Source organism: Pelodiscus sinensis, chromosome 14, assembly GCF_049634645.1.
Source record: "Pelodiscus sinensis isolate JC-2024 chromosome 14, ASM4963464v1, whole genome shotgun sequence".
NCBI lineage: Eukaryota > Metazoa > Chordata > Testudines > Trionychidae > Pelodiscus > Pelodiscus sinensis.
In genome coordinates, this window is record NC_134724.1 from 22,145,885 (window position 1) to 22,163,493 (window position 17,609).

Consider the following 17,609-nt stretch of genomic DNA (forward strand, 5'->3'; position numbering starts at 1 on the left):
TTTTTGAAGGGGATGGTTACACTAATTTTTATCTTTTTGTCATGGTAGTAACTGCTACATTCAGGGTTTTTTTTTTTTTGTACTTCATGTATAGCAGCTGGTTTCTGCTCTAATTAACAAGTATATGTTGACTTATTGCTGGTTTAGAGAAGAACAAACATTGGGTGCAGACACTAGATGCAATAACTGATTAATTGTTGTGTAGCTTTCTAGTATCCTTTTGAGAGAGAGAGAGAATGTATTGCCCAGATCTACCAATTGAGGGTCAATATATGGCTATATATGGAAACCTTTCTGAAGGTTTGGAAGAACAAGTACATTCTATACATGATTCCTTACTCCATGTAAGTACAGAAGATTATTTTTATTTTTAAAAATTAATTTCTGTGGGCAAAGGTAACCACTAAATGTGGGAAAGTCAGGGTAGACTGCTTTAGGAAAGATTATATGATAATGCATTTTGGTGCCTTTCCTAAAATCTTTGAACCAATTTGCCTTGATGAAGCTTAGCTAAATAACATGTCAAAGGAGATCTCATAATTTTTTTTAAAAGACATACTATTTAAAATAATAAGTCTTTTTATATTGTTTTATCCATTGCATTGACTGCAGAAGTATAAACAATTCCTTTTTCTAGGGAGAGTTGAGAGGCTTAGTTAATGTTTGTACAGAAGGGTGAACGACAATATAAGTACTATTCTAAATTTTTCTACATTTTTAGTTATTCTTGGTTTGACTTATTTACATTATAACCATCCCATACCCTAATCTACCCAGTAAACTTTCTAAATAAAATAGCCTTGACTTGTGAATAAACCGCATATATGGCATAGTCCTAGGGTGTGCAATAATTTTTGCTGGAGGGCCACTTAATGAATTTTGGAACTGGTAATGGGCCAGCTCTACCCTTCCCTCCCCTGTTGGGTCCTGGGGTAGAAGAGGTGGGGCTGGGGACTAAGGATGTTAAGTATCGTGTAAATGATTAATTGTGTACTGAATACAATTTGTATTGTGTACACGATTAGTCAATAAGGGGCCGCTGTGGGCATACAGTTTAAATGTAGTAGGAGCCGGGCGTGCAGGCAGCTCATGTACTATTATGTTTAAACTACAGTGGGAGTAGGTCTGGGACCCAGTGCGAGCCGGGACTAGACTGCTGCGGCTTCTGCCTTTTAAATGTAATAAGAGCTGGGTGGCTCTTACTTCATTTAAAAGGCAGAGCCACAGCACAACAGGGCCTCTGTCTCCTCAGCCCCCCACCAGTGGAGATGGCACTGGGGGAAAGCCAGCTTAAAAGCTGGTTCCCCCCAGCACCGGCTCCTGCTCTCCTCTCCATCTCCACCCCTTGCTGCCTCTGATATAGATGCAGCAAAGGGGGGGGGGGAAATGGAAGGAATTGACTTGACTACCTGATAAGCCTAATTTAAAGGGCCAGAGTTGGGAATCCTTAAATAGCTGCAGCAACCTGGGCACCTGCAAGGCAATGCAGTAGTGGCAGGGTTGGGAGCTGCAACCCCTTTAAACAGCAGCAATTTAAAGGGCTTGCAGCTCTCGGCCTTTTCACTACAGCACTAGTAGGCAATCGAATAGCGCTGCTGCAGCTATTTAAGAGACTTGTAGCTTTGGCTTCTGCTGGGATAGCACTGCAACTGGCAGCCATTTAAATAGGATCCTGCTGCCTGAGCCACTGCCTGGAAATTCAGTGCACAGGCAGTAGGATATGAATAGAAAGTGGCCAGCTGTAGTCCGCTGGTTGGATCAAAGTTTTAGGCTGGTTTGCCGGACCACGTTTTGCCCATCCCTGGCATAGTCTGACTGCTGTACCTACCATCTATAGACTGGGGAACACTAACTGCCTTTGACCAACAACTGCAACTCTTGGGCCCAAGTCAGAGATTGCCCAGGAATAACTCTTTCTGACTCTCAGAAGAGATACCTTGCCCAGAGAAAAGGACAGATCTTCCATAAGTTCATCTTATGCACCAATACATACACTTTATACACAGATATTTTTCCAGATATATTGTATACCTATTCTGCCACTCTTCTATCGGCAGCCTCCATCCGGTAGAGAGGTTAGTATACTTGATCTTCAAGACTGCAGCTATTGCCAGTAAAATCACTTGCCAATATTATGAAGGACATTTTTGTTGCTGTACTAGTTTCCTTCCTGAAAGGCCTATTCCAGTGTTCAGTCGTGTTCAGCTGATGGTTTCTCACCATCAGCGAGCTCGCCTTGAAATCCCTCTAGTGAAATAGTCCTTGAAGCTGAGTGTTCTCTGGTAAACTGCATATAAGTGGGCAAAGTGACACTTTTACATGTTACAGTTTTGATTTCATTGCCTATTCTTGATATACAGTAATTTAGAACATTAATCATCACCACTTCCATTCTCATTCTGGGCTTCCACTAGGACAAGGGCAACAGAATTTTCTTTCCTGGATTTGAATTTGTTGGATTTTCTCAGTCAGTGACTGACTGCTCTGCTCTCTGTTCTACTTGAACATATGGACAGCTCTTTGATTACTGCAGCCCTTTGATAGGCTGTGTATACTACATTGTGAAGAGCTCTCTGTAATCAGCATTTCACTCCATATGCTTCATAGCTGCAAGTAAAGGACTGTTAAACCCTCCGCTATTATCTACTAATTAATCCTGCTGAGGTGGTAGCACCCAAGGATTGCACCTTTGTATGGGGGAAAAGGTTCTAGTAAGTTAGCTTTCCAAAAAGAGACACTTCTGTGGCACTTAATCCAGTAGCTCTTCAGCACAAGTCACATCTTGCAAGTACCTGCCAAAGAATTCACCAGGGTAGTAATTCCCCCAATAAATAAGCATCCTTAACCTAAACGTGGCCCTGAGTTGCCATGGTGGCCCTGTGGTAACTGAGTGGCATCTCTTCAGTGGAGGGAAAATTGGGTTTTACGTCAATGTGGTATTTTCTCAGTCTCTAAGGTGTGTGTGACACTTTTAGTTTGTTTATGTTTTCAAAAGAGCTTGAGTAAATTGTACTGTATTAATGTGTGCTTATGAAACATGTCTGATTTCAGTTGCAACAACTACTAACAGACCTTCCCCATGACATGCTGGATGACAGTGGAGACCAGCTCTCTAATTACTCTGATTGTAGCATACATGAGGATGCAAAGCAGTAAGAAAGTTAATTTTTCTTGATATTCATTTTATATGCTTTTTAAAAAGTGTGGTGAAGATCCAGCTATGGGCAGATAGACTTATACAAAAAATGGGAGAATACTGCAACTTAATTGTGTCTTAGGTTTTACACTAAATTGAGTAGTTACTAAATAGTTTAATCTAGTTCTCTTTTTGAGAACATGTACGTACATATACACACACATATACCAGTAGGGTTATTAATATTTCATTATCTATTTTCTTTTTCTCTATAGAGCACATGAACCTTGGGAGCATGAGGCCAGATGGAATGATCATCTTCTGGTAACGAATCCCCAAAGTGTAAACGCCTGATAAAATTATGACTAAATAATCGGGTCTTCTCATTCGGAATAGCTTGTTTTTGATCTAGTTATTTATAGGGCACAGTATTAACTTGAATGGTGCTTTACAAACAAATACCAATACATGTTGCCTGTTCTGACAAGCTTGTAATTGAAGAGGAAAACATGAGGCAACAGTTCGGGAAAGGAAAACTATTAAATCTCTAATCTGTTCATAGGGTTACGAACAGGGACAGAAGTTGTATCCTGAACAGTTCCTGTATAAACAACTACATAATCATGGAGAAACACATGCAAGTAATTGGACTGACCAGCATAATATAGAAGAAGAAAGATGCATTTATGAAATTAAAGAGGACTACTCTAGTAGCCAACGTGAAGAGGATCCTGATGTGTATCTTGGCAGAGATGGGTATAATACACCAAGTCACTGCCAACAGAACAATGTATATCATCTCCCAGAAAATTTTAGACCATACACAAATGGCCACACACAGGAATTTAATAACCAACAAAACAAAACAGTAAAGTTTCCGGATGTTCCAAAGGAACATTTGAAGGTATTTAAAATATTAATGTTTTCCATCTTGTTTGTAATGATTTAAGTGTTGATGCTAGAGTAGTAATTTTAGCTGCTTTCAGTTTAGAAGATCTAGATGTAGTGCAGTGTATTACATATAGAGGGGAAAAAATCAAATGCACACAGGATAGGGGAATAATGGGCATACTGCTAAAAGGATTTGGGGATTATAGTAGATCACAAACTGAATATGAACCAATAATGTGATTCAGTTGTGAGAGAGGCTAACATCATTCTGAGGTATTAATAGGAGAGCTGAATGTAAAACATTGGATGTAATTGATATGTTCTACTCTGCATTAGTGAGGCTTCTGCTGGAGGATTGTGTTTAGTTCTGGCCAGCATACTTGGAAAAGGTATGGATAAATTGGAGAGAGTACAGAGGAGAGGGAAAAAAACGGTTTAGAAAACCTGACCTTTGAGGAAAGGAAACTGATTAGGTGGTATAATGTATACAGTGTAGTTGTAGCTGTTTGCTTCTAGGATTAGAGAGATAAGTAGGCGAGAGACTATCATCTTTTATTGGACCAGCTTCTGTTGAGAGAGGGAGAGATCTTCAAATATGTTAAGGGATTTTACAAAGAGGACAGTGATCAATTGTCTTCTGTGTCCACTGATGATATAACACCATGTAATACATTTAATTTGTAACAGATTTATGGGGAAAAGCTTTCTTACAATAAGGCTAGTTATCATCCCTGAGTCACCTATTCCATTACTAATTGAATCCCTATTATTGTAGGTTTTTAAGAACAGGTTAAACATGTGCATGTCAGGGATGGTATAGGTATACTTGGTTCTGCCTCAGTGCAAGGTCTCTTCCAGTCCTACATTTTTTTTTGATTCTATCTTCAGTTGTTACAACATGATATGCTTCTGCAATCAATGTATCATATTAAAATAACTCAGAGTTAATATCTGAACTTTCAAAAATAAAAATGTAGTGTTGGTTTTAGGATAATTAGCACTAGAGTGGTACTAAATGGACTGATTTTATATTGGCTGTTTAAACTTTGCAATAAGGGCCCATTCAGCAAAGCACTAAAGCAAATGTGTAATCATTCTGATTTCACTGAGACAACACGCAGTTAAGTGCTTTGATAGATTGCGGTCTAAATAATGAGCCTCTGCAACTCTTTTTTTAATATCAAACCTTGTAAATCCAAAGGGAAAATACTTTTGCTGTGCAAGGTGAGGGTAGTTTTAATTCAGTTGTTCTTACTTTTAATCTGTTGTCGTAACAGCAATTTGGTGCATCTGAAGTTGCTAATGGCCAAACTATGGAATCTTACAAAGTGACATATAAACCATATCAAAGTGCTGTTCAGCAAAATGTCCCAATAACACAGGAAGCGTCAAGAAGAAATGAAGTATTTGAAGAGCTGCAACGGGAGTTTTTGGATACTGAGAGGAGTAAGTGTTATCTAGTTCAAGCTTTCATAGGTATCCTGGTCCCACTGAGGACTTCAGTGTTAAACAAGAGCACACAGGAAAAAATACAGTGATACCATAGACGTATCCTAACTTTTCTTCTATTTTTTTTATTGAAGGATAGTTCATTGAGGTGATATTAGTTTCTTCCTATTACAATGAAAAAACAATAGATCCCCCTCTCTCCCCCCGCCCCTAGTGTTCCCTTTTCATCCCTTCCCACTTGGTCAAAGCCAGTTCTTCTGCTGCCACTGGCTGTGGGGCTCCAGCTCTGGTGGCAGCAGAGAGGCTGGCATTGACCAAATGGAGATTAGAAGGGGCACTTCAGGCAAGAGGCAGGGTGAATGCAAAGCTCCATGTACCCATGCAGCAGTTGGGCTGTGCTCCTGGTCCCTGCTGCCAGTTGCACTGCTTGCCTCCAGCCTTGGGGCTTCACAGCCACTCTGAATCTTCCCCTTAGCATTCCTGTCCCTAACCCCTCCCCCTCCATCCCTGATCTTGAGCATGGCAAATAGCTTGCTCTGGAAGGGTGGGGGAGGAGTTGCTGAGTGCAGAGCCTGGCTTTTCCTGTAGGGGGGAAAAAAGCTCCAGCCTGGGAGCACCCATGGTGGTTCCAGACTAGGGATGTTAAGGACTAGTCACTTCTCTCCCCCTCTCCCCTCACTTTCTGCCTCTGTCAGATAGAGGCAGCAAGGGGGGGGAACCTGAGCTCCATGCTGCGCTGCCCCTTTGAAACGCTGTGGTGGCATTTCAAAGGGGTAGCACCACCCTATCAACTAATTGAATAATCGATGCACAAATCATCAACTACTTGATTAGTCAATTACACTACACGTAACATTGTTATTCCATACACAGATATTGCCAGAAGCCCATATCACAGGGGTCAAATCTGTAGTCTGTGTCTTTACTATGTAGTTACAACAGTATAATTACAGTACTGTAGCTATGCAGCTCTAGCACTCATAGTGCAGATCTGGTGCTTGTTCAGTATTTATTTGGAGTCACTCTGGTGCTTACAGGATTGGGCATTGAATGGTTTACCTTCCTGTCCAATAAATGTTTCTCAAATCTGTAGGCTTAGTGGAGAGCTATCAGATGTCTCTAGATGACTGGGAATGGAACTCTGCCAATTTAGTTAAGTACACCAATGTTAACATATGAATGTTCTATTAATTGGTGACAGCTACAACTCTTTAAGCTGGAATTACAATGTTAGCTTTAATGGTGGGACTATGAGCTGGTGCTCTTCATTTAGTAAGCAAGTTGTATATTTTTTTTCTCTGTTTTGGAGTTACCTATCATGCGCCAATAAGGAATTTGGCATTTTTCAGAAGCTAAATGGTTCCTGCCCCAAAAACATTATAATCTAATTCGGACAAGTTAATTGCACTGTAAGAATGTCATTCACTTTTCAAAAGCTAGCTTGTTTCAAAATTAGTTATGTTTTAAACTTTGACAGATTCTGCGGACAATATGCAGGTTCTTCAACTTCAGGTTCTTAATAAAGCAAGAGAGAGACAACTGGAAGAACTTACTGAAAAGATGGAAAAGAGTACACAGCAGATTAGGTATCTGAATCATCAGCTTGCAATGGTCAAAGGTAAAACAAATTTATATGGAGCTTTAATTTCTAGAATCTCCTGAGATCTAACTACTTTTAATGTACTCATAAATTTCTGTTTAACGTATGCTGATTATACTTGCAAACTTGATTTGGGTTCAGAATCTGAGCATTACCCCCCTGTACCTTTTGTAGTCATTTATACAATGGGGGTGTAAAGCACTTTCAGCAGTTCAAACAATTGGTTTCTATTTTGCTGGCATTTTATATCCCCTCTGCATGCACTTAGGCGCTGCAATACAGCAGATATTTAGCCCCCTGGTGGATAGCTGAAGACTTAGAGCTACACTGGAACTGTTTTCACACTTTAGGTCAGGGGTGAGTAAGATACATCTCGCGGGCCAGATTCTGTCCGCCAAGGCACTGGATCCAGCCTGCGGACACCCTGCTGGGACCCTTGGGCACGCAGCTGTCACTGTTTTAGCGAGGGGCTGCTCCATGTGCCCTTCTGATCTGGAGGGAGGGGAAGGCTTCGTGTGATCTCCCTGCCTCCAGCCCAATCCTCAGCTCCTATTGGCTGAAAACAATCAGCTAAGAGGAGCGGAGAGATTGCCCTGGGGGACAGCGGCAGCGCAAGCCTCTTCCGCTTCCCACAGCTGAGAGCCATCTGGAGGGAACAGCCTGCAGTTTTAAGCGTTCTGTGGCTGCAGCATACAGGGTGCCTAGCCTGCCTTAGGGGTGTTGTAGGGCTGCTGGCCGGGAGACGCTTAGGAAAGTGCCTCCCAGCCAGAGCCTGCCTCTGGCACTCCTGCCTCTTATTCCCCCAACTCCCTCCCCCAGGTCACCATCCAAACACGCTGCACCCCTCCGCTCCAGGTCAGAACTCCCTCCTGGACCCCCTTCTATATCCCCTGCCCCAGACCAGAATTGTCTCCTGCACCCATACTCCTTCCCTGACCCTACATTTCAATACTTGCCCTGACCTTGGTCACAACCCCCTCCTTCACTCAAACTCCCTCTCAAAACTCACACCATGTCCTGCACCCCAGTCCCTTACCCCATGTGCCCTTCTGTACTATCCTAGACCCTGCACCTCCTCCACAGAAAAGTGCAGCCCTTGACCACTTTCCAAAATCTTGGAGTGGCCCACACCAAAAATTATTGCCCAATCCTGCTTTAGGTTATACTTTTAAAAAGACTATAGGAATGGGCACATTGGATCAGAGGAGTTTCTGGCAGTGGTCAATACCCACTGTTTCAGAGGAAGGTGCAAGACACCTAACAAATGGATAACCAAAGAAGAAGAATTCAGCAAACAAGTACCAAATTCAACCTTACTGCTGTACTTTCTCATCTGTTTGACATGCATTACTCGCCATGACTGATTTCTGTGATTATTAAATAAATCACTTGCCATTAATCTGTATCCCAATTCTAAAATATTGGCTAGTGAATTATTTACTTACTTAGACCCTGTCATTTTAATAATAGTGAAAGGAAGGAAAACAAGAGAAATGTGTAGAAAGGAAGAGTCATTTTTCTTTCCTGGTAAATTGCTGCTCTTTGTGCCATTTTATTTTCAGCTGGATAGTAACCAAGTGCTTCCTCTAGATAGGTTAGTACAACCCATTGGTTCCAGAGAGAGCTGTTAACTTGGGTGCAGTGAGCAATTTGATCACTGAATTACTTGTGCCTGATGTTATCATATTAAGGTCTTAAGTCAGGAAAGTATTCTGTTCAGGATCATTCTTAACTTTAAATGCTCTCCTAAATTGAGGCTTAACTCAATACCTCTTTGGTTATTTTTAACTTAATTTTTAAAAAATATTTATAGCTATATGAATGAAATTTCTTGAACTCCATGGTGATACTGAAGAGAATGAATGCCACATTAGAATCATAGAACACTAGAACTGGAAGGGACCTTGAGAAGTCATAAGAGTTCAGTCCCCTGGCCTCACGGCAGGACCAAGCACCATCTAGACTATCACTGATAGATATCTTTCTAACCTGCTCTTAAATATCTCCAGAGATGAAGAGTCCACAACCTCATTGCTAGAGGCTTCCATCAGGATCTGGAGCTGCACTGTGTCCTGTATACTTCTACAGGGTTTAAATAATGTGGTCTCTGCCCCAGAGAGTCTGGTCTAAAAGTAAAAAAAAATAGATAAAGGGTAGAAAGCAGAGATACGTCTGAGACAATGTTCAGTGTTAATTGGCAATGTTCCCTGTAAGGTGTGCGCTTGAGTGGCCGTCCAAATACTGCGCAGTGGATTAACACAACCGGCAGCATGTGTTTCTGTTGGTGGTGCATATTTGCACATGCCTTGGTGCACATAATAAAATATATTTCACACGTGGATGGAATAAATTTGAGGGAACATTGTTGATGGGCACAATTTTGTCTTTGTTGTACTTAATCACTTTGTGTGGGGTTAGAAGTGAGGTAAGGCAGAATTGTAGCAAGGAGGGGAGGAGAAGAAATGGGGGCAAAAAAAGCAAGCAGCAAACAGAAAATAATGACCAAAGTTCAAACAGTAACCTGTCTGCTAAAATCCCTGGTAGTTTCTAGGCAAGTCCCTGTTTTTCATTTCCTGGGAGATCCTATTTTGTTTCTTCCATCCTGACTCTTACTGCATGTGATGGTGCTGGTTGCTTGTGCAAATAGAAAGGTGTTTCTTTATACTAGGATGTTGAGAGTGCAGGGGATCCTGGCTGGGTTTTTCCCTGCCCCTCTGCTGGCCGGGTTGATACAGGCTGCTCTGCTTTCTCCAGCTCATTAGGCTGAGGGAAGAGGTGCCCCGTAAAGCATTATACTCACAGACCCAGGTACCGAATGAATAGTCTTCCAGAAAGGCTTATGGTAGAACTCCTCTTACAACTATTATAATGCTTAAATATTTATTTCTATTGTAAGATGAAAAGGATGGATTGGCCCTTAGCCTCCAGGAATCCCAAAAACTGTATCAAAATGGAAAAGAACGGGAGGTACATCTTGAAGGTCAAATTAAAGCACTGGAAACCCAAATTCAAACTCTTACTGCCAATGAGGAGCAGGTACTGTAACTATTAACTGTAACTGTGAAAAATGTCTGTAGTTGTACTTAGGATACAAAGTGAATCTTCAGTTTAACAAAGATTAATATACTCTTTTAGAAGCACTCCAGCCGGTGTTATTTAAGACCCAGAGTAGATGAGAATGAGTTGAAACGTCTAGTGTAAAATATCATAGATTATAATCTATAATCCAGACTGAATTAGCAAAATTTCCCCACTCTTATGGACTGTTGACCCAAAAAACCTAGTAAGAAAGGTAAATATGATTAACTATTTTAAATATTTATTCTTTAGTTTTATAATTGCAATTTGGAAGTATAAAATCCATGGTTTCTCAGATATTTTGGTGGTTCTGTTAATGCATCATTTACTGCATATCAGAAATCCTGTCTAACTGCCTTTAAAAGAAGTGTTGCAGTGGCTATGATGGAGTGTTACTCTTTCACTGCTGCATGTTAAAGATGAAGCTTCTGTAATGAGATCTCCAATACCCTTGGTCTTAAATGAATCGTATTAGCTGATAAATCACATCTCAATGAAAAACCTATTTTATTTATCTTTTTAAACAGGTTCTGATGTTAATGGCATCTCTTATTATGGCTCATTTGAGCACTTTGTTTTTGTTTGTCGCTTTCCTCCTCATCCACCCCAAGCATGCGTTACAAGGTCTTCTTTGTTTCTGCTCTGTCTCTGTGACTTGAGGATGTTTTTACTTTCTGAAAGATAAATACATTGAAAATTATGGTTGTGACTAGGGATGTCATAGTATAGTCAATTAACTGATTTTTTTTTTTAGACTGGCTCCTGCCTGGAACCCCATGCTGCTGCCTCTGTATCAGTGCACCCCACCCCTTGGGACTACAGTATAGAATAGTTGACTAACCAATAAGAATTAATGAGGTTAATTGACTATTCAGTTAACCGATATATAACATCCCTAGTTTTGAAGCTCTTGGATATCATTAACAGATTATAATGGTCTTTAAGTGCCTCTCGGCTATTGAAGTGGGAGGAACATTGTTGTGATTTTGGATCATAAAGTTAATCCAATGAGATTTGTTTATTTTTTGTATGTGGCATGTCTAGTGCCTGGCTAAGGGATGGAGATAGGGGGGCTTGCACTCTGACTCCCCTAATTCTCAAGCTGCTGGGGCCATTTGATCTTTTAATACAGATAGAGTATCCTTAAAGGCTGTCTTATCTTCCCTCAGCTTTGTGGCATCCAGGAAATAAACATGGCGTACGACTTTCCTGGTCACTTCTCTTTCTGCTGTTGGAAAAGTCCCCTTCATCCCCAGAGCACAGTCTAGAATGCCCCTTTTATTGAAGACTCTTATGTATGGCTAGAGAGGGCCTTCTGCATTGGAAGAATTTCTTTTGAGGGTTCTTATAGTTGTATTGCTGCCCTATTGCTCTTAAAAACTTGTTGCAAAGGGTAGAATGACTATGAATCAGGCCCCGTGAGGCTGGAATGTGACTTTACAAAGTCAATAGGAGTTACGCTTGTATAAGGATTGCAGAAGCAATGGTGGTAACTTTATAAAATGCTTGTTTGAGGTTGTATCTCACTTGTCTATATTCATAACAAAATGTATACCTAATGGGGACAATCTAGAAGAATTTTAAATTTTCTTCATAAAAATACTGACCCGCTAAACTATTTATCAAAAATATGCATAAGCATAATATGTAAATAATATTTAAGAAATGGGGATCTGACAGCCAGAGTACCCCAACAATTGATTAGAATACACCCGAGGAGATGAACTTGTGCTCCAATTTTTTGTTGGTTCCTGCTAATTCATCTTTTTAAGGAGGGATCCTATAGTGTTGCCTTTTTAGTAACAAACATACACTTCTGGTTAAAAATAGAGTTGTCAAGAGCTGTTTATAATATGCACTTGTGTGTGCATATGCACAGGATTTCCAGCAGGACTGATCTCTTAGAAAACAATGTCGTCCCAGCTGACTCAGGAGAATCATATTTACTTTGACTTGTGTTTACTTTGACTATTGGAGTTTTACTGTAGTTTGGTTCTTTGGTTTGAAAAGATTGCCAAACTCTGGGTTAAGGGGTGACTTAAGTACCTTCTAATTAAATACCTTCATGGGAGAACAATTATTTGATAGTAAGCCCTTCAATTTAAGCCCTGGTCTACACTACACTAGCGAATTATTTCGAAATAACTAGCGAAGCATCCACACTACCAAGCCTGTTATTTCCTGTTTTCCACAAGGAATAATTTTTATTTCGAAACAGTTATTTTGGGAGTTATTATTTTGAAATAAGTTAGTTTGAAATAATTTCCTAGTGTAGACTTGCCCTAAGAGAGGAAAAAGATCGAAGGAGTGGAAGTTGAAGCTAGATATGTTCAGACTGGAAACAAGGTGTCAGTTTTTAATAATAATGGTAATTAACCATTGGAACAGTTTATCAACCCTATGGTGGAGTCTCCATCACTGACAATTTTTAAATCAGGTTTGGATTTTTTTCTAAAAGAGATGCTCTAGGAACTGTTTTGGGGGAAGTTAGGAGTTCAGACTATATTATATCAGTAATCGGTTCTGGCCTTGAAATTTATGAATCTACTAGAAGATTACATGGCATTGCTTGTGTCCTTAACTCAATTTTTGTTTTTTGGAAAATAAAATAAAATAAAAATGTACATGCTTCATTTTGAATCATTCCTCTGGGTTGAGGCTGGGGATGATGGATTCAGTGGATAGGCTGCCCCAGGGAGAGAGGACTGCCCCAGCTCTCTCTCTCTCTCTGCAGCAGTTTGAGGCCAGGTGAGAAGTGCCTCTTCATGGCTCCTGCAGCTCTGGTGGGCACGGCTGGGGTAGGTCCAGGTTTATCTACCCCCTGCACACTCCAGCCAGAGTGAGGAATGCAGCAACTGTGCACTTCCCCTCACTCCCTGAAGAACAGCCAGCAACATTCCCATACAAATCAGCTTGAGTCCCCCTCTACATTGTACCTAAAGGGCAACTGGGGGATGGGAGGCTCAGGGCTGTGGTAGTCCTAAATGTGGGGAAGGGATGCACCCTAAGCAGCCCTTTTACCTACCGGTGATTCTATCTCTTTTCTGTACAGCTTTATGAGAAGCAATCCCATTCCAGATACTACATTTTTCTAGCACAACTAAACCCTTACGTAGCTTTAAGTTATGAGAAGAAGAAGCTGTATACCAAATTTGGATGGTCCTAGCTCTTACCATATAGGAGGATTTCTTAAACAGACAAACTCTCTCAAATATATGGTAGATGAAAACTTAGTTTAACTTTGGACTTCCTAACTGTGCAGTCACTTCTCTTGAAGCCTTTATATCTCCATAACTTTTTGTAATTGAACTCAAGTATTGTATATTGTGTGTTTGTTTTTGTTTTTTGTAGCTCTTCAAACAGTCTAAAGTGGCAGAGTTAGCCATGGAAAGCATGCAGCAGCAGCTATTAGAGCTTAGACGTTCTGACTCTCTTCAGCGAGCGAGAGAACAGCATGAGACCGTAGTTGCAGCACTGAAGCAGAAGTATGAAGAGCAAGTATTATCATTAGAACAGAAACTTGATGCTACAAATTCTGCACTTCAGGAGCAGGTTAGGCTGGAGTTTAGAATATTTGTCTAAATCCTAGAAAACTGTAGAGCAGCACACTCTTCTCCATCCAGTCCCTTCTGAAATTATTCATTCTTCCCATGGCCTGTAAAACTCAGTCCTCCCTTCTAGAAGATAACAGAACAGAGAGAAGTAGTCACAAAAGTCACATTTTGAAACTAACACAATATATATGTTTATAAGCATTGTCATGTGTGTCCACAAAGCCTTTTGGATGTGATTTTAATTAGATACTTTTTAAAAAAACACCAAAAACCAATGCTGCTATATAAAGGATTTTAAATATTATTGCCACAGGTAACATCTAAGACTTCTCTAATTTCAATTACTTATAGCACATGATAGGGTCACACCTTAAATAACTCTTTATATTGTTGCACTTGTAAGAAATTGGCTTTTATAGTTTTTTAAACTGAGGTGTGTTCTGATCATGCCATCGGAAATCAGAATCTGTCTGCTTTTCCTTGCTTAAACTCTTGTGCAGATGAGAAACAAAATTAAATTGTAAAAATACTGAAAAACATACTTCATCTGGGATGTTTTGAGAATTAACTAGTAACTAAAGCCTCATTTACACTATGCAGTGGTTCCACACTGCAGTGATCGATCCACCAGGTGTCGATTTATTATGCCTGCTGTTGACATGATCAATCGATATCTGAGAGTGACCCGTCGACGCTTGTATTCCACCAAGATGAGAAGAATAGCCAGTGTCGACGGGAGGGCAGCCCCCATCAACCTTACTGCACGCTAGTCTCAGTGAGTAAGCTTCACATGTATATCACATATAAATAGTGTAGCTGCAGTAGATTGATGGTGCAGGTAAGTGTAGATGGGTGCTGACTGTGTACAGGAAGGCACTAAATTAGTCACCAATTTCCTTCTACCCTCCACTAATCCTCTGCAAAATAAAAAGGTGTATTTTTACATCAAAATAGCTATCTCAATATACAAAAAAATAGCAGAAACCACTTGCTATAGATTTTACCACCTCCAATGCAACTAGTTGAGGTCAAACTATGACCCTCTGTCTGGTCATATATTGATGTATTTATTTGAGGTAAAATCTACTTGTCTTAACTACAGGCAGTCCCCGGGTTACGTACAAGATAGGGACTGTAGGTTTGTTCTTAAGTTGAATCTGTATGTAAGTCGGAACTGGCATCCCGATTCAGCCGCTGCTGAAACTGACCGCCAGTTCTGACTTACATAAAGAATCAACTTAAGAACCCCAAGCGTCCCCAAGTCAGCTGCTGCTGAAACTGATCAGCAGCTGATTCCAGGAAGCCTGGGGCAGAGCAACTCTGCCTCGGGCTTCCTGTAGTCAGCGCTGGTCAGTTTCAGCAGCGGCTAAATCAGGACGCCTGGGGCAGAGCAGCTGGGGTGCTGCTGGGTTGCTCCAGTAGCGCCGCTCCTCGGCACTACTGGACCAACCCAGCAGCACCCCATCTGCTCTGCCCCAGGGTCCTGGTTCAGTCGCTGCTGAAACTGACCAGCAGTGGCTGAATCAGGACCAGAGCAGCTGGGGTGCTCCTGGGCTGGACCAGTAGCGCCCAGAGCGGCGCTGCGGGACCAACCGGCAGCACCCCAGCTGCTCTGCCACAGGCGTCCGGAGAAAAGCCTAGTCTGCTGGGGGGGGGGGGAGGGGTGCGTACTAGCTGTGCCCCCGCCACCCCAGCAGACCAGGAAGACACGGGCGGTGGACCGAGACGCACCGCGGTCCCGCCGCCTGGGTCCTCCGTGGCTTTGCTCCCAGTCTCCCTGGTCTGCTGGGCTGTGTCCAGACTCGGGTTTTTTCGGGAAAAGTAGCCTTTTTCCGAAAAAACTTCCCCTGCGTCCAGACTCAAGCTGCGTTCTTTTGAAATTAAATCGAAAGAACACGGCTTTTCTTTCGATGGCGGTAAACCTCATTTCACGAGGAAGAACGCCTTCTTTCGAAAGTTCCTCTTTCGAAAGAAGGCGTTCTTCAATGTAAATAGGGCTTCTTCAAAAGAGAGCATCCAGACTCACTTGATGCTTTCTTTCGAAAAAGCAAGCCGCTTTTTCGAAAGTTCAACGTGCAGTCTAGACGCTCTCTTTCGAAAGAGGCTCTTTCGAAAGAGGCTTGCAGTCTAGACATAGCCCTGGAGACCAGCAGACCAGGGAGACGGGGAGCAAAGCCTCTGAGGACACCGGCAGCGGGACAGCCGCGGGGCGTCTGGGCTGTCCTGCTGCCGGCTTCCCCCGCAGCTTTGCAAAGCCACGGGGAAGCCGGCAGCGGAGCAGCCCAGGCACGCCTGGGGTGCCACGCTGCCCGAGCCCCCCCCTCGGCTTTGCAAAGCCGCGGGGGGGGGGCTCGGGCAGCGATGCAGCCCAGGCGCGCCTGGACTGCTCCGCTGCCGGCTTCCCCGCGGCTTTGCAAAGCCGCGGGGGGGCGAGTGGGGGCGTTCGGGCAGCCCAGGCGCCCCTGGGCTGCCCGAGCCCCTCCGCGGCTTTGCTCTGCGTCTTCCTGGTCTGCAGACCAGGGAGACGCAGAGAGAGCCCCAGAGTACACGGGCGGCAGGACCGCGAGGTCCCGCAGTCCGTGTACTCTGGGGCAGCCCCATTCGTATCTGCGGATCCGACATAAGTCGGATCCGCGTAAGTCGGGGACTGCCTGTACTTCGATGTAAATGGTCTCTTGATGTTAAAACAAACTTACTTTTTTTTCAGTGAATACAAGTGTTTTTAGGATAGGTGAGGCTAATGTTTTGCACTTGAACAATATTTTTCTAAAAGATTCTGGTAGACTTTGTAGCTTAAATCATTTAGATCATACTTTCTGTTCTGTGTTTAAGAACTAAGGAAAATCACTATCAGTATTGCCTTTGATACATGCTTAATTTATTTGTATTTTAAATTTTACTTGATAACTATTTAGACTGCCTGTGAGTGATCAATTTGTGACTTCAAAAATCTCTCATTAGAAGGATCTTTGTTGTAATCTAAGGGAACATGTGAAGCAGCTTGAAAGAATGCTGGAAGAAAGCAAACTAGAAAAAACAGAGATAATCAACCGACTGACAAGAAGCCTAGAAGAAAGTCAAAAGCAGTGTGCAAACTTACTGCAAACGGGTTAGTGTTGTCCATTCTTCTTTTCTGCTATGATGGAAACAATAAGGATGAAATTGCATATTAGGTGCAGAGTGTTTAATAAACATGTATTAGACTTTTTGGGAAGAAATAGGTTAACCAGATTTAACTGAAATTCATTACATGATTTTAGGCATGAAATGAAATGTTAGGACAAACAACTCATAGTGAAAACAACTCATAGTGCAAGATACATTGCATGAATATGTAAAACTTGCCGCCTTTAATATTCCATAGTTGTCTATTGATAAATCACTAACTTCAGCAATATTGTTCTTAAAAACTGTGCCTCAGGGCACTGGTTGGTTTAGGAGATTGGTGATGGAAAACTGTTGTCACTTGTCCCAGATAAATAATGACTCAGTAACCAGTATTTAATTGGTGGTTTCAGACCTTGTCTACACACTTTCAGTGGTTTAGTTAGATATGTTTTCAAACTGAATTCATTAAACCTCTGCAAGTTTGTGTGCAGGTTTTGGTCTGAGTGGCTTATTACTACTGTTTATTTAAACTAAAAATGTGTGAATGAAGCGAAGTCAAAATAAGCCTCTTCTAAACCAAAATAAGAGTGCCTGCCCACAGACTTGCACTGGTTTAACTGAACTAATTCAGCAAATATGACAAACTAATTCCCAAGCTATGCCAGTGTATGTGTAAACAACCCTACTTCGGTTCTTACTGGACTGGGATCAACATATCTCTGTTGCAGTTTGCCAAAGAGAGCACATTTGAATTTGAAACTAAAGGAAAAATAAGCCAACTCTTCCATTGGAA

General features: G+C 41.8%; 1 protein-coding gene across 15 annotated transcripts in view; it reads left to right on the forward strand.

Annotated features, from left to right (window-relative positions):
• The window catches only part of CEP152 (centrosomal protein 152), a 66,915-nt gene that overhangs the window by 9,561 nt on the left and 39,745 nt on the right, over positions 1 to 17,609 (forward strand). For 8 of the 15 annotated variants that reach the window (XM_075897196.1, XM_075897200.1, XM_075897198.1 and 5 more), the window contains 8 exons: positions 3,052 to 3,152; positions 3,412 to 3,478; positions 3,699 to 4,040; positions 5,305 to 5,473; positions 6,954 to 7,094; positions 9,973 to 10,112; positions 13,506 to 13,706; positions 16,670 to 16,817. In XM_075897196.1, coding sequence (XP_075753311.1) covers positions 3,052 to 3,152; positions 3,412 to 3,478; positions 3,699 to 4,040; positions 5,305 to 5,473; positions 6,954 to 7,094; positions 9,973 to 10,112; positions 13,506 to 13,706; positions 16,670 to 16,817 — 1,309 coding nt within the window. Of the gene's footprint in view, positions 1 to 205; positions 345 to 3,051; positions 3,153 to 3,411; positions 3,479 to 3,698; positions 4,041 to 5,304; positions 5,474 to 6,953; positions 7,095 to 9,972; positions 10,113 to 13,505; positions 13,707 to 16,669; positions 16,818 to 17,609 lie in introns of all 15 variants that reach the window. The other 7 variants (XM_075897189.1, XM_075897188.1, XM_075897202.1 and 4 more) reach the window with 3 other exon arrangements.